The 17,683-nt window shown below is 38.2% G+C and overlaps 1 protein-coding gene across 1 annotated transcript in view; it reads left to right on the top strand.

The window, feature by feature from the left end:
• LGR4 (leucine rich repeat containing G protein-coupled receptor 4) overlaps positions 1–17,683 on the top strand; it is a 72,977-nt gene that overhangs the window by 38,339 nt on the left and 16,955 nt on the right. Inside the window, exons 3-4 of the mRNA XM_040067009.1 lie at positions 7,253–7,324; positions 8,811–8,882. Of these exons, the coding sequence (XP_039922943.1) occupies positions 7,253–7,324; positions 8,811–8,882 (144 nt within the window). The remainder of the gene's footprint in view (positions 1–7,252; positions 7,325–8,810; positions 8,883–17,683) is intronic.

Below are 17,683 nucleotides of genomic sequence, written 5' to 3'. Positions count from 1 at the left end.
AGATGAGGAAGTTTCTTTCTTTCCAGTTTCTGTTTCTACATGTTAATTTCCGAAGTTGTCGTGGCTGTGTATAAGGATCCCAAGACTGGTTATTCTGCTGCAAGTACTTTTAGAGGACAACAAAACTTTCCTTATCTGTCGGGGTTTTTGAGTTTCAGTATTCTGCTCACATGCACACACGCAGAAGCTGGCTTAGCTAAATGGCCTGAAGGCTGAACTTTGTGGCGTTACACTTCAAGACCAGTCTTACAAGCCTCATTTATTATGCTGCCTGAGTTGCTAGGTTGGGGCTATCTGAAAGTATTAACCAGATAAGAAACTTCTGGAGGCTGAGCATAACTTGAGAAGCTCTTAAGCTGTGTCTCTCCAAGTACAGTTCTCCAAATGGTGCTTCTACCATACAGTCCTCCCTCCTCCTTTTGGTTTCAGAAATTGGAGTGTGGAACAAAACATGTGCATGTGATCAGGTAGCCAATTTGAGGCTGGAGTCTCAAGAGTCGTAACATGAGCTCTATGAAAACTTTACACAAAAAAGAAGAAAAAATAAATCCTGTATGTTGAAGGTAAATGCCTTATCCTCTGCAAAAGTAATTGAGTATATTCTGTCATCACAGTTATATAGTATGTCACCTCTCTATGTTACCATAAGAAGACATGGTGATGTCATTCCTTTACCTCCTTTCTTCCTCTCTGCTCAGATGTTTGTATTCTTGTATTTTTTTTTGTTAGGACAGAGGTGCTCGTGGCTAATTAGCCTTGGCAGATGTCCTGGCACAGAAATAGTAACCAGACTCCTATAAAGTTCTCGCCCTTCTTATATGAAAGTAAAATTCTAGATAACTCTGTTGAAAGGTTTGCTTTTATTTCAGCTGGAAAAAAGCTAATGGTCAATCTAAACTGAATCAAAGAATCATACTGAAAATTCCCTCCATTTCTGTAAGGTCATTCATTGTGAAGGTGTCTGCAGAATATGCATCTGAAGTGGTTAGAAAACCAGTAACAGAAGTTTAATTGCCAAATATATGTAGACTTAGTCCACTCCCCTGTTTTGCAGTGTCAGTTGCTGCAGTGTCTCTCTCTCTCGGAGCCGGGGTTTTTGCCTCTGCTAGCTTGAGAGACGAACCACAATTGGAAGGATTTTTTTCCTTAGGGTCCTAAAGATCTCAGAGTGGCTGTGAACCTTTTCCTTTAGAGAGAGCAGATCCCTGTTGATAGCAAAAGGAAAGAGTCTGCACTTGATTTGGGGAGAATCCAGGTTTTATTCAGTCTTTTCTCCTGTGGTTCTGCCCCCGCAGGGTCCAAAGTCCAGTCCAGGTCCCTGTCCCCAAGCCAAGAGAGGGATCCACGTGCTTATCCTGGCTTTTATCCAGGGGGAAGGGGCTAGAGGCAGGGACAAGCCACTACAGAATCGGGGATAAGGTGGGAGTGGAACAGAGTTGGATTACGTTCCAGTGTGGGAGGGTGGGCGGGAAAAAGGAGCAGGGCCAAACCTCGGGATGATAACATTTTCCAAGGGAACAGGGGGGTACAGAAGAAACCATTACAAAACCCAATATAAAAATGAAATACAATATAAACCCAAAGAATGCACAACAAGAAGTTGCTAAATGCATGGTCAGGCATCCCATGCCTGGATAGCCAGTAAATGCCAGAACAAGAGATAAGGCTGTATGAACAGACCAAAGCAGCTTTGAGGATTTACTATATCAGCAGCAGTTTTTTTCACCCTCTCATGTCTGACCATTAACATATTTCATGATGTTGGAAACCTGAGCATCCAAATAGGACTATTTGCTAAAAGCACAAATCTGTTGTTAATTGGGTTGTTGCATCCCAGTTGATAAAAACCGAACTCAGTGGCTTTCATCTCTGTGTCATTGCTGTGCAGACTAGGTAAGTGAAATGCATTATTACCTGAGTGTTGAAATAGCTATCAAGAGAAAGGTCTATCTGGCCTATGGTAAAGCAAAGGAAAGTTAGCACAACATAGTACAAGATGTGCAAAGGAAAGCAGGGAGAAGAGAATGTATTTTATAAAATACATTCTGCATTTTGCGTTGGAGGTGAGAGGAATCAAAATTGCTTTCTGCAACCACTCAGCATTTCTACTGTAGACTAGGTGTTAACCAGTTTTCAAGACACCATGGTATTGTTGCTTATGTTTGACATATATGTCTATGTTAAAAAACTTCTGAGGTTTTTTTGCTGTAGAATACTAGTTGAGATTACAAAGACTGCTTGTTTCAACAACTTGTAGTGTATAGTAATCACTTTGTTATGTTATTTCTTTTGTTGCCTGTGGGTCTTGCCCAAATACGGATATTGCTTGAAAATTAAAGGCTAGAACATATTGTGCATGGTTGTAAACGCTTGCTTTCCTGAAAATCCGTTATAATTTTTTTCCTGTTTTTGATAGTCCATGAAAAGCATAGAGCATATTTTGTCTTGTGGTAGATGCTGGTGACTCTTGCCAGCAGTTTAACCATAGAACTTATGAATGAGCTTTAGACTTTTAATCAGTCAGTTTAGTTTACTAAGGTCTAAGGCATTTTCAAAGATTACTTCTGTTGTGGGAGAACTTAAAGTAAAATTCAAGTTCATATTTGGAAAACACAGAGAACGCAGGAAAAGTGGAAGGTAGGGACAGGCACATAAAGACAGCAGAATAGTTCAATGTAAGACAGCACAAAAATTAGAGTTTTCAAAAATACAGGTGGAGACGCAGTGTAATGTTTTCCAGGGGGATGAAAATAGGTAGGTAAAAGCTGGATAGCTAAAAGTAGATGTTGGCCAGGCGGAGGAGCAGTGATGAATATGGAAGGTTCAGACTTGACTAAACCTTTTAATAGGAGTCTTGGGTCTTACCACAAAGAAGCTAATGTAGAGGTAAAAATAATAAATCAGGTGTTTTATCATGACATGTCAGGATTGCCGTCTGTTTCACTATTTGAATTTGATCTGTGGAGAAAGTAGCCATTTTTATCAGAGACAAGATAGACAAAAGGTTAGGAGCATACCACCAAGAGGAAACAAACAAACAAACAAACAAAAATCCACAGCAAAATGCTTCTGTATGAGCATAAGACCTTCAGATGGACAGAAGGAAATGAAACTCTTTATTCAAGTATCCTTAAGTTCACTACTATCTAGGATGCAAGATAAGGACAGAGGTTTCCAAGTTTTATTGTGTCCTGTCATAGTAAGAGTGATGCTTTTAATGGTTACAGGCAAAAATGTACCCTTGGAACACTCTCCCTGACTTTTGGAGCAACACCAGTGATTAACTTGGCTTGGTTAATATGCAGCTGGGTTGCCAGACTCATAATTACAAAAGTTTTAATTTCCCAAAAGAGAGAAAACAGTATTAGCTGGAGCTTCAGTGCAAAAAACTAGGCTTTCTGTGTACTCTGGGAATGAGACACCATGGAAGGCTACTCTTCAGCTACATTGTATCCTGATGTCTGTACTAGTAAGATGTCCTCCTCATATGGAGATTATTTACTGTGTCACTTAAAATAATTATTAAAGGGTATTGCTCACCTCTGTATGACAGGCTAGCAGAGGGATTTTGTTCTCCCGTGTGTCCTACTCTGTTATCTTGCTGCGCTGAAATTCATTCTGCAGATTTCAATTTGTCCAAATTTACCATTAAAACACTCAATATTTATTTTTAAAGTAGAAATAGAAGACTACAACATTCAATGCTAAACAATTACAAGAAAGATACCTACTGTGGCCATACATTACAGCTGTGACTCCACTGGAGAAACCTCCAAGGTTTAACTCAGATGCACTAATTCCAGATACCTGCAGTCCTTGGCAGTCTCCAAACAAGAGGAGTCAGGATTGAGTTAGCAGAAAAATTCATTGTTGGTGTGATACACATTTACATCCTACTTCAGATGATGCTTGCTGCTGTGTCTGTGCCTTGAGAAGTAAGAGATAGCAAATAAAGTTTTTTGTGGCCTTATAGCATGGCAGGATGCTTTACAATTTTCTGATTAAATTAAATTTTTACTGTCTTTGTGGGTGAATCTGTTTTGCAGCCCGCTGCCTTTTGGAGAAGGAGCTCTGATTAATGGTGGTTTACTGTGGTTCAGTGGTGACAGATGCACTTTCAGACTAGGTCTCTGTAAACATTTCTGTTCAGAATGAAGGGAAGTATAGGTACTCAGCCCTTGATAGTGTAAATATAGGGCTGCCTTAAGGTGCTGCTTTGTGACAATGTGAAGTTGTCCCACCACAGAGCAGAAATTTCCAGGGCTGCTCTCAGGCAGAATAGTGAGTCCCGCTGCAAGGAGATGAAAAGTTGTGTCCTTGTTGTGCTAGAGTTTTGGCCTTGGTAAAACTGATTTCCCTTAGCCCATTGACCATGTGCGTGAGAGAGAGATAAACAGAGATGCTTTTAAATTATTTAATAATAAATATTTTTAAGACTTGCTGAAAGAAGGTAATGTGGAAAACCTGACTGGATGATTTCAACGACATCCTAATTTGTAATGCTGTACTGTATGGTACTAATTTTTCAATTCTCTCTTTAAAATGAACCTGGTTATGTAAAGAGAAAATTTCCATCCTTCCAGCTGCTGCATGGGAAATGTGGTGAGAGCATTGTGTGATATACTGATCTTTGCCTGCTTGAGAGCTGCAATTTGAACCTCCTCATGAGCAGCTCCCCAAGGTTAGGATGTGGACGATAAATCTGTGTTTGGCAAACTGATGAATAAAGCCTTTGCACACTTCCTTGAGCCCTGCGGGATAGTGGAGAAATGGAAATGTAACTGATCACAAAGGTTGGGTTTTTTCAGTTGGTTGGTTAGAAAAAGGCTGAAGAAGCCATAGTTGCCTTGAGGAAAGCAAAATCCTGCTATTTGAAGTCACACAAGTCTTGCTCTGGCTCAGCTGTAATTCGTTTCCACTGCTCTTTAGGTTGTTGTTAGTGACATTCAGGCTGAGGAAGACTATTCAACTGTAGTTAGTTTAGCTTTTTTAAAGCTAAAGTAATAATCCACAGTCTCTTTGGGAGAGGGAACAGATGCCTGGCAAGCCTCACACACACCAGATTAATGGGGAACCTTGGCTGAGCTGTAGCCAGGGCTACCCGACACATTCACCAGGGCTGCCGTTCCTTCGATTGTGTAATATGTAATCACAGTAGTGTTTGTATGCAAAGTGATTAGGTGCTACAGCCTCCGTTAAATTTTGTTTGATTTGTACTATGCTGTTTCAAACATATTTTAATATAAACGTGTTTTGCAGATTACTGACTCTGCTGTAGAGACCCAGCATGTTTCATCAGTACTTCTTTCTGTTTACAGTGAACTTCCTAAGAAATTGTTAGAAAGAAAAACATGAAATACTACAAACCTCCTTCCACATCCCGCTAGATAAAGTTAATCAAGTTGCTTTGGACAGCTGTTGACAACAAAATGAATTTTAGGGGAATGTTTAGTTGCCATCTGGAAACTTCCATTAGTGTTAAAAATATGAAGTATTTGAAAAATCATGTCCCAGCTCTAAAATTCTGAGGTTGCTTGCAGACAGGAGATTTCAAGAATAAGCATACATAGATTCTTCTTTTCTTCTGGTTTCAGAGCTGTTTGATTATACTCAAGCCATGCAGATAAACTTTTCTCAGCAGTTGTGGGGTTTTTTGTAAACATGCTTGTAGTGGTATCAGAACCATAGCAACTGGGGGGATGTGTGAAAATACCAGGACTAAAAACCAACATCTACCTTAACAAGCAAGAGTAACTCAGTTTTTTAAGAACAAGTAGGATCTCCTGTCACCTTCTTTGTTCATGAAGGTGTTCTTGACCTCTTCTCCCTTGGTTTATAGATATAACCATCTACATTTGAGAAATTGATTTAATAAAGATAAATAGCATCCTCTCTATCAGGCAGCATTTTATTAAGTCACTAATTCTGTTGCAAGCAGATTTATGTAAGCATTAAATGCTTTGGTAATCTCATTTATGTAGTTAGAGAAGATAAAAATGTAATAACATTGCTGTGTTCTGGCAAGCTGATACTTTAGATGTTGCTCTTGTTATTTCCTTTGTTTGCCTCTTTGAAATAATATTTTCCTTTTAATGTGTCTGGCTTGCTTCACAGTGCCTTATAACAGCAGAAGTAGGTTTTGATATTCTGTAACCTTTGTTAAAGCACATTGATTGTTTTTTAATTATTAACACTTATTGGATTATACATAGTGTTTCCACAGATGATTACATTGCACAACCTTGTCCCACATTTCTTTTGCTTAGCTTGGATATGAAACCCAAATCTAAAAGCAAATACTTTGCCTGAAACTTTTGCATCTTTTGTCAGTTATGGATTACCAGGTGTTTTGCATTATTATGTTTACCCTTGATAAAGTACAGCTATTAGCAGCTCTGGACTGCACAGGATCTGCTGTTCAGGGGAGAGGTGAAATGGTGAAGGAAAAAAAAGAGTGGGGGAAGGGGGAACGAGCTGTTTAAAAGCAGCTGTTTTGGCTTTCCTGCTTTGTAATTCTGCACCATCTCCTGTCTTTATTACTTTTAACATCACAGTGATTTTCATAATTTACTTTGTGTTACTGTCTAGCAGTCCAAGTTTGAAACCAGCCACATTTTGAGAGAGACTGTGTATGCCTGAGAATCCTATTCCATTTCTCCCTGCCCCAAAAGAATTTCCTTTCTTGAAAAGTTCCTCCAAATAGCTGACCATAAAGATGAAATATTACCAGTATTATGTCTTGGTCACACTGTCAGCACTGGGTGAACATACCACCTGCTTGAGAATATCGTTTTGATATTTGGGAATCTCATAGAGACTTCTGCAGCTTTGCTGTAGCATGTAGCTCTTTTCACTTAACTTCATATTTTCTTTAGAAACTGCTGTAATGATTAAAAATATGTGGGTACCAGAGCATGTGTTTCAGTGGACCAATGTGGAAAGCCAGAGGAATCTGTTGATAGATGCACTGTCAAACCTAGTACCAAAAGAACATTCTTCATCATTCTAGGGTGTGTTTTTTCTAGCACATTTGCAAAAGAATATCCACAAGGCTGAGTAATGCATCCTCATTGTTAAAAATGTGCTCTAAGTAAAATAACTTCTGCAAACTTGGAAGATTGTGAATGTAGTGTGATTGAATGCAAAATGCATAATTGTTTGCAAGATTTGATAGAGGATTAATTTTCCTTGTTCGATGGTTGTAGAAGTGCTGTATTTTGTGACTGAAATTATTATTGCAATTTTTTTCCAGGCGACTGGCTGGCAATGATCTTACTTTTATCCATCCAAAGGCCTTGTCCGGGTTGAAAGAACTCAAAGTTCTGTAAGTAATTGGGTTTTAGAGCTTCATAGTTAGCTGTATGCATTCTTAGTGCATAACCAATGTTTACTGGTAGGCTGGAGAAATTTTTTTTGCCCTCTGTCCTCCTAAAGTAGAGCTCTCCTACTCTTTTTTTTTCTTTCTTTACAAGGCCTGCTGGATTGTGGTTCAGATGAGAGTGATGAACTTGACTAAACTATAATTGTTGCATTTTATTAGAACGTTTATTTGTTTCTGAAGTATATCTTGTAGCAGAAGAATCAGAGGAAAAATCCTAAGAAGAACATGTAAGCTTTTGTAATTCTCCACCCCTTCAGCATATTCTGTTAGGTGCCCTGACATTATCAGGTAGTACTATTACCTAGAGATTTAATACGCTGTTTGAATTGTTCCCTGTGGCAACAGAAAATATTGCTATAGTCTGATTTTTCTCTAGGTGAAAATGGCTTACTATTAGAAAAATATTTTGTTTTTCTTTCTGAGAGAGGAATTTTTATGGCTGCTGTTTTTCCATAGCTAGGGATAAAGAAAGCTTTTGATTGTTTAAGGTTTTAAAAAACTCTATTTGAAAACTGTAGCATTTCTGATGATGTAAATACTTCCAAATGCTAGCAGAGTAATAGGTAGTTAATTAAAGAGGTACTTTTAAAAAAAGGCTGACCTTGAGGCTTTAAAGAAAAAAGCATAGATACTATTACTAGAGTACAGATTAGGGAACTGCCTATTTGCAATACTATTTAATATGGTATTTTGAAAATTGAATGCAAAGGGTCAAAGCTCTTGAAGGCATATCCATTGCAATATCATTGCACTGCAGGTGCCTGAAATTCTAGAAGTTCTTGGAAAAATGTGGGACATGGGTCTTAATTAAGAGTTAACTTGTCTACTTGAATTTTTATCCCAGCATGTGCCAAAACCATGTAAGATTTTATAAGGTTATTTACATTCTCTTTATAGAAGAACTCACAATGACATATGTTGTCCTATAAGAGAATTTTGAAGAAACCCACAGCAGTGCTGCTTAATAAAGCTTGGCCCAGTGGTGCTTTGTTGGGAGCACACTTTGTAAATTAGATTGTTAATGCATTGTGTATCGATGCAACTTCAGGCAAGATTAGAGGTTTGTGTGTTTTCTAGCATGCATAAGATAATTCCACAAGAAAACAATAAGATATCATCTCCTGTATTAAATTTGTCCTAATGTTAAGTTGCTTAACATCTTCAGTGAGTTCCCAAGGGATTTCAGCATATTGCGTCAGAGCTTATTCCCTGAAAATTAATGTTGTTAATGAGTTATAAATAAAACTGAAATAGACCATTTTCTTGTTTAATTACTGCCTTTGGGTATCTGGTCTTGAAAATTCTACATGCATTTACATACACTAGAAATCTGGGAAACCATAACAGGACTATGGACTTTTCTGTTACCTCTACCTTTGATAAAGATGATTGTCAAATTCTACTTTATTAACACAGTAGATTTTTACAGAACCCTACAGAACAATCAGCTGAAGACTGTACCTAACGAGGCCATCAGAGGACTAAGCGGCTTGCAGTCCTTGTAAGTTGCCTTACTTTCCTTTTGGTTTTGAATTGTTCTCCAAGTTTCACTTTCAGTCACCCTGTACCTTTGCTTCATTCTATAGAGTTACAAAGTATAATAATGTATGTGTAATAATGTACCTGGAGTTTCTGAAAGTGTGATTGCAGCTGGAAGAAAGTTTCACAATTAAGATTCATAAGGAGTTTTTTTGTCATCTTTGGAGGAGTGACCCAAATGCAAGCTCTTTCAAAACTCAAATCACCAGTTACAAGATTGCTGTATGAATGCAGTGGTAGTGTAGTTAAACTCTAAACTCTCTTGCACGTCCTGATAAGCAATTCTTAAATGTTGTGCAAAAATGAATGATGCCCAAGTCTTTTGTATCCAGAGCAGGAAAAGGGATTTCTGGGAAGAAGTATTACTTCAGACATGCACAGTATTGGTTTTACAGGAAGGTGTTGAAATCTCAAAGTTATGAATACCTCAGCCATTACTGCTAGTTGCACATAAGTTATTTCATATGTGTTTATACTATCTCATGGCTTATTATGTTTTATAAAGCATCTTAATCAGACCTTAATAGGTAGTTACAGCTCTCTAGGTGGTAGATGCCTATCACTATGAGGAGGAGGAGGTGGGAGGGGCTGCAAAATTCTTCCTTCTTCCCACTTACAGAGAGAGAGAGAGGGGAAGAGAGAGTGTAAATTATCTGTTCTCTCTATGCCAGAGTTCAGATTTCTGGCCCAAGAACATTTCTTTCAGATTATGGAATTTTGGGGGAAAAAAATAGTTTTTCAAAATAGATTTGCAGACGATTGCGTGACTTTTGCAGAAGTACTTTTCTGCGATCCCTAAGCTTGGATTTTGGCCCTACTTCTTGTAGCTGCTTGAGTATTCCAGTAAGCAGTGAATGCAATGTCCACATTTCACTCTTGTTTTAGTGTGTGTGTAGAAGAGAAAATACCTTGGTCTTGGTGAAAATACTGTGCATTGTAGTAAAACCCCTTCAAATTGAATGATGTGAATAAACCTTTAGTAATAATTTAAAACGAAACAAAAACTTCTTCCTGGCTTCCTGCATTTCTTTGATGCCAGAAAGAGAAACTGCTTTAGTAAAAATGTTTATCTACAAATCATCCATTTAATTTTCAGTGAACATACTGTTTTCTATATGTATTTGCCGTAATGTTTGTTCTCTAATTCAGGTTTAAAATATTAACTCTCCAATTGCTGGAGAGGATAATTTGATGATAATTTTGTGTGCAAAAGGGAAGGAACAAAATTTAAGAGAAAATAATGTATAAATTACGCCATCTCTCTTCTTTCAAAAATTCATGCTTTTCAATATGTTTGGAAAGGCGACTATGTTAGAGCTATTTTTAAAAAAGAAAACATTTTAGTTTTGAAAAAAATAGTAGGATGATTATGTAAGATTTTATAATGCAATCATTATAATCTATTGACGAAAATATCCTTACAATTAAAATGTAATCGTAACAATTTAAAATGTGGTGAAATTTCCCTTTCTAGAAGCTTCATTGTATAAGGGCAAATGATAAATTAGATCAATTTTAGGATGGTGAAAAATGAGGAAATTAGGTTAGTATGTAGTAGCAAGCTGCTTGTTACTTCTTTTTGAGGAAAACCAAATTGAGATTTCCAGATAACTGTTGGAAATATGGTGAGCAAATCCTGTCTGGAAGTCACTGGTATCATAATCAGAGACAATTCTGAGTTGGAAGGATCACTGAATCCAGCTCTCTAGTGAAAGGTCCACACAGGGATTGAACCCATGACCTTGGTTAGAGCATGGTGCTACTAACACCAGCTGAGTTAATATGAAGCTCAAGAAGATTTTATCATAGGTTTTTGTTTGTTGTTTTTTTTTTCTCAACCACTGATGTGACTCAGCCTTTGGTTCTCTATTCCTGAGAATATGGCTGCATTGCAAGACCACTGCAATTTGTTAGAATGGGCAGGAATTTGAGAATAAATCGAGTTTTGATCCAAGTGTAGTGAGAGATGAAAAGCATTTTTTCTGTGCAATTCGTTTACTTCACCAGAATGCATTTCTGTGATTTTAGTGAATTTCAGGAAAACTTGGTTAACATTACTCATGCATAGTGGCACTGATTATGCATATCCCCTAGTAATGCAGATAGCACCTTCTGGCAAAGGAGTGAGTGTAAGAGTGGTCCTCTGAATTTTGTGTCTGAACATGGAAACATAAGTGTCAGCATACTGCTTTATTGTAATTAAAAAAAAAAAAAAAGGAAAAAAGTGATTTATTCCCTTCTCTAAGGAATTGTTGTGAATTCAAAACTCCCCAGTTGCTGCAAGCTTCTTTTAAAACAAATAACTCATTGCAGAATAAATGTTAGAAAATCTGCTTCTACTCTTTTATATAATCTCCATCCCAAGCCTGCAAGTTTAAACATTACTGAACTGTCCCTCTTTTGGCAGTTTCCAGTTTCCCAGTTTGCTCTGAAGTGTTGCAGGGTTTGTTTTTGGGTTTTTTTTTTTTTTGTGAAGGCACAAATTGCTTCCTCATAAAACTTTATAGTGTATTGATAATAATTTAATTTGAAACACCTTTACAACTGTTTTCTCTCTTAATGTGCTCCAGTTTTTAGCTTCATAGGAAGGCAGTTGCCACAATGTGGTATGTATTAACAAACTCAGGAAACATACCTGGGTGGAAATAAAGAAAATGGTTATGGGAGCTTCATGATCTGTAGTGTTTGTATTAAAGCATGGTTCAGAGTACTAAATGATGGCTCTTTATTTTTCTGTTTGCATTGAATATTTTTCCCAGCTCTGGCCTCCAGAAGAGGGTTAGAACAGGTTTCTTTATATGGAGGTGAAATTTAGCAAAATTAAGGAGTTTTACTGAGTGGAAGCTTGCTGTATAGCACCCCAGAAAAGTTTTATCTGGCAGGATGTATGCTCACATTGCTGTGAGAGTTGCAGCTGTGGGACAGCTCTACCAAGGGTGAAATCTCTGGTTGTCCAGCTTGTGCCTGCCTCTTTTAGTAGCAGAAAAACCTGACAAAGAGCTTTACAAATGTGTAAACAATAGTCTTGATGCATTTTGATTACTGCAGAGCATCAACAGCATATTTTTGTTACTACAAGGCCATGAGTTGGTATACTTTGTATTTTAGATCTGGAAATGGTGTTGGTGAGGTTTATGGGCAATCCAAGGGTTAGACAGAGAGCAAGAGGTACAGCAGCACAGCGGTGTGCTGCTCAGCAGTGTGTGAAGCTGCTTCCTGGGAACGACCAGGGAGCCATTGAAGAAAGTCAGTCCTTTAGGTACCTTGCCATATTTGACTGTGATGACTTATTCTGGTAACACTATTTATTCTGAGCTTTGACCAAGAATCTGGGGATTTGTAAAATGGGTCTGTGAACTGCAGAAATTTTTAGGGTTGCTCTGATTGACCACAGAGACCCAGCTACGTAGGACTAGTGGGAATATTCTAGTACAATCCCCAGTGTGTGACAAATACTGGAATTACACTATTGAGACCAAGACTTTCGGATGCTTTACAAAGGAAAGCTTTATTCCACTTGAATAAAAAACCCACAAACATAATTGCCACTGTGCATTTGCCACCAAATCCAAGAGTCTTTTGAAAGCCTGTCAATATCTGCTAATGTATTAGGTATTATTATAACTGTAGTTTTACTGTACCAGCACATGTGCACGCTTGTTCACATGCAGGGAGTATTAGAGCATTCTGCAGCAACAGTTCAAAGCACTGCAGCTTAGCTGTTCTGTCAGATTTCTAAATTGTTGGGATTTGGGATCAATCTAGTGTGATACTCAACTGTGATAGCTCTTGCCTTTCTTGTTGTGTGGGTGTTCACGTGAGCTGCATGGGTGTCTTCACGTCAGCAGTCATTTTCTGCAGTACCTGGTGGCAGTTCTGGCTCCCTGAACATCCCGATCTGCTCCCAGCAGGATCATAACCAGTTTTCTAGTCTGGTTTCCTATCGTAGGAGGCTGGAGCAGGCTTGAAGTAGGTTAAGGCAGGAGGCATTAATCAACTGGGATGGGATAACATTTTATGGGAGTGGGAATCATCTTGACCCAGGTAGGAAAGACTAGGGTCTTAATGCAGAGCTGAAAGGAATGAGAACAGAATCGGGCTTTGCAGGGTAAAAGTGTATGGTAAAAGCATGGGGACAGAGAATGGAGGCATATTTCAGTCAGGATGCATTTAAAATATGTTCTGTAGCACATATCAGCGACAGTCTTGCATTTCTAGCTTTTTTGTGTTTTAGGAAAGATTCCTTATACAGATCAAGTTAATATCTGTATGTATTTAGAAAGTCAAATCTAGAAACATTCTGCTGGTAATGAAGCTGCCCGATTTTAAGCCATAGTTCATGTTGCTGATAATTTCAGTAACATAAACCATAAATGCAAAATGTGTCAGAAGGAAAGGTCCCCGACTTTGGAGAGAATAATGCAACCATAATCTTATATCAAAAAATACACAGTTCTGTTCTAATTCTGCTGTTCTCTTCTTAGAGAGTGCCTTAGGGCTCCTGTTGATAATTTTGTGATTCTGGATTAAGGAGTTTGGAAGGAGAAGACATGTCTGTAGGGGCAGTAGTGGCTGGGAGACTGTGGAAGGTGTTCATCAACAGCAATGACTAGATGAAGTTAAGAAGCTTTAAAGGGTTTTATATGTAGTATGCACCCCTAACTCTGGCAGGTGTCTTTTCAGCTAAGCAACTTTTAATGGCTTGTCTTCAGAGGTTTTCTAGTTTCCTGCTTTGCTGTTATTAAGAGGTTAAAGGACATCAGCCCTCAGATTTAGTCTATGTTAAGATACGGGATTAATCAGAATGGGAATGGAAGAAATGGACACATTTTCTCAGACAATACAGACTTAAATACACTGACTGTGTTTTTCTTCCTTGAATGTTTAGAGTGAAGAATGTATAAGAGCTCTTCTAAGCATATCTGATTGTGCTGAAAAATCTTTAAATATACTGCTTTGTATACTTCACATCTTTTTCTATACCATTTTTACCTTTAGAAGGTATTCTGTCTTTCCTTAAAGCGAGTTATGTTTTTTTGTGAACTTCAGGAATTTCTGGGATTATTGTAGCTTTTTTTTTTAAAACTGGACTTGCTTAAGCAATCACTAAATTTAAATAAAATCAGGGAATTATTAAATTAATCAGGAATTATTAAATTGATCAGGAAATTGAATGATCAGAAACTTAAACGAGATGGTAAAAGCTAAATAGCATGTAAGCAAAATTAGCTGAATACTCTGTGGGTACTTTGCAGCAAACTATGACCTCTGAGTGGTACCATCTAAACATTTAGATGGAAGAAAAAGATAGGCTGGCATATCAGTACTGGTGATTGAAATAGCTTTGGCATGTATCATTAGTTTTTGAGGGCTGCTGTAAATTTGTCTTTGAATAAAGCAAATCCTTGTACTGATGTTCTCAGCCTATAATGAATGCACAGAGAGCCACTGCTTGATACAGTGAGCAAACTCTCAAGAGTGTTTTAAAGTACCTCTGTTAACATGGGTGATTGCCTCCCACTGTAACAGGATTTCTGAGGTACCAGGCTTATCGGTACTCAACTTCAAGACCTAAAAATCTACTCCACCTGTTATTGGAGTGATATCTTTGTGGTTTTTGAAGGAGCACTCTAAAGAGCAATGTTCGTTAATGATTGCCGTTGAGCAGAAGTGGTTCAAGACTAGATCTGGATGTGATTTGCCTTTTATTAACATCAGCAGTAAACTCCTGCTGTACAAGGCTGTTAATTAGGCTATTAGTACAAGGCTGTTAAAATCTCTTAGTTGCTGAAGCCTGGAAGACTGCCTGTGGTGACAGATGAGAGCTAGTGAGGCTGGGAGGCCTCTCAGGTGTTACCTGTAGGGGATGCAGGCTGTAGGGCAGTTGCCCTAAGCAGTGTGTGTACATTTGTGTGTAAAATTCATTTATATGTGTGTGTTAGATTTGGAACGTCTATTCATTTGAATTGAGGTAGGTGTTCTTACTAGTTCTGGTTTCCTTAAAGCAGACTCAATTGTTTGAAGACCTTGTTATGTCCTGTTTTAACAATAAATCAAATACTCATGTAAGAGATGGTGAATGTTTAGGTTTCTATCATCCTCCTGCTCTTTTCTTCTTTTGGAGTTGGTGCTTGTGTGAGGAGGGATCGTGAGAGGAATAGAAGTGAGAATGATTGCTCCACAACTGAACTCTTAATTTATAGACTAAAATGTAAAGATCTCTCACAAGCCAGAGCCTATAAGACAGCTGGAATTGGAGTAACTTCTGGAAGATTAAGGTACATGCTACAATCTTCAATTTGAAGAATATACTTGTATCTTTAACAATATAGTGGAAAAAGACAGTCTTTGTATGAAGTGCAGTCCAAGCAAAGAATATCACTTGTTCTTTGTTAATTATTGGACTTAGGAATATTCCCTTATCTACCTTAAAGAAAAGTTGTGATCCTTAATTGTTAATATTTTGTGAAGGTTGTCAAAGATTTTAGGTTTGCTTTTCAGTTGTTTCACTAAGTGCTTTGTTATGTGCATTTGACACTAAATAAGACCATTTCAGTTGTGTTTCGTGCATTCAGTATCATGTGGATAAGATTTGACTGTTTGGAAGAGGAAAAAAAAAGTAACTGTGGCGTATTAGGCTCTTAGGAGAAATGAAGGAAAACAAAAAATGGTGGATGAGGCCAAAAAGAAAAATTTATTTCACTTTCCAAACTTTCCTGCTCAATGTCGGTGGTGGGTGGTGGTGTTCTTTCCCCCCTCATCTTTCCTGCTATGGGCTGGAGAAAATAAACATAACAGGCTGGATGACTGTGGACAGTCATCAGTTTAAAATATGATTACTTGGGTACTCGATCCACCTGTTCTGGGGGACAGAAGTCTTGGCAAAGCGAACTAAAAATTCAGGGTCTGACATCATCTCCATGACTGTCTTTGTTCTCCCTGGCTGTGTTCAACTCCCTCATTATCAATGTGTGTCCATTCTTCATCTGTTCACCTCCTTCTTTAACGCTGGGAGATGAGGAGCAGGATGAGTGGTTTTTTAATGTGCTTTTGTTTTCCGAAATCTCCTCGAAAAATGGAATTTATCAAGGTGCCAGTGGAAGTACAAATGGACTAGATGAGTAAGCACAATGATTGAGGCCTGTCTCTTGAGTGTGCTGCTTCTCTTAAAAAAACCCAAACCAACCCTTCCCCTCCCTCCCCCCCAAAAAACCAACAAAACCTCAAAACAAACCCAAAATAAAACACCAGAAAAAGCAGGGGGAGGGTAGGCAGAAATTAGTAGACTCAGATATGTTTATTCCATTGGGAAATAATTGTTTGATCTTCAGGGAGCTGTGTAAATTTTGCAGGAATTAATCAGAAATTAATTAATTAATCAGGAATTATTAAATTAATCAGGAAATTGAATGATCAGAAACTTAAATGAGATGGTGAAAGCTAAATAGCATGTAAGCAAAATTAGCTGAATACTCTGTGGGTGCTTCCTCTCTCCCACTGGCCTTTTTGTTTTCCTCCTTTATTATCATCAGACTTCAGTTTCTCTGAAATGTTCTAGTCCCTGTACAGCCTAAGAGCATTCAAATAGAACAGCATACACACCTGTCAGACCATGGGGCAAATGATAAGGGGATGCCAGCACATGAACCCTAGGAATTACCTCTTTGATGTACAGCTTTAGAGCTAATGATACCCCACTCATCTTAAAGGAGAACTTTGCACCCAATTTTGTAAGTTCCCACTTGAAATAGTATATTTTTTGCTTAATTTGATGTATTTTTGGGCTTTTTATTACATGGAAATTCAGCTGATGACTTTTTGTTATTTGAAATACGCAAACTTCATGCATCAAGTCAACAAACCTCTGTTTTAAGGAAAAAGATTAAGTGTGTTAAATTTGTGATCAGGCTTGACTTCTGCATTAATTCTTAGTCAAGGTTGTCTTCTCCCTTTGAATTCTGCATGTCCTTTAAGGGTTGGGATCCAGATCTGTTGTGACTCTGCCTGGGGACAAATGCAGTAAAGTCACTTGGTCCACACTGCCTGCCCACAGAAGGACAGGATGGAATGACTGGAGGAAATTACTTCTGAAAGTAACCCAGCTAGACTTTTAAGAGCATATCTGATCATGGCTTTAGAAACCAGAGAGTGCGAACATAATTCCAGAGCTGTGCTGATACGTATCTTAATGAGCATCCATGTTAATGGAGGAGAGTATACGTGTTCTCTCTCCCTGCATGGCAGCACAATGCACCATGGCTGGTACAGCAGTCATTTCCAGTAAGTTGTGCAAGGTGCTTTCTGTTGTGTTTGCAGCAAAGTCACCATGGTTCAGCTGTATGTTGACCTAGAGAAGACAGCCTTTAGGTCAGAGGGCCATCAAATATTGCCCAGTGCTATCTGCTCTATGCCTTCTCAGACCCCTTAAGGACCATGGACTGTCACTGCTTTATGAATGTATTGTTTCTTCCCAGGATATTGAATAACCTCTGGGTCCTAGATATGTCCCCTTTGTCCCCTCATAGTTATTGCAGAAATTAACCCTGTCATGGCTGGAACCAGGACAGTTACTAATATCTAATTTTGCAATTGGCATTCATTTAGGGAAAAAGTATAATGGCCAGTCCAGTGATGTATGATAGTTAATAGTGCTGACGTGCCATTTTGCATTTTGTTGTGGAAAATGATAGAAAAGATCAGATCAGTCTTAGTTGAGATGTTTTATTTGGGATAATTCATAACTCTGACTTGGTTCGCAAACAG

This window comes from Hirundo rustica, chromosome 6 (assembly GCF_015227805.2).
Source record: "Hirundo rustica isolate bHirRus1 chromosome 6, bHirRus1.pri.v3, whole genome shotgun sequence".
Lineage (NCBI taxonomy): Eukaryota > Metazoa > Chordata > Aves > Passeriformes > Hirundinidae > Hirundo > Hirundo rustica.
The sequence above is the reverse complement of the archived record's forward strand: the minus strand, read 5'-3'. Positions and strand labels throughout refer to the sequence as shown.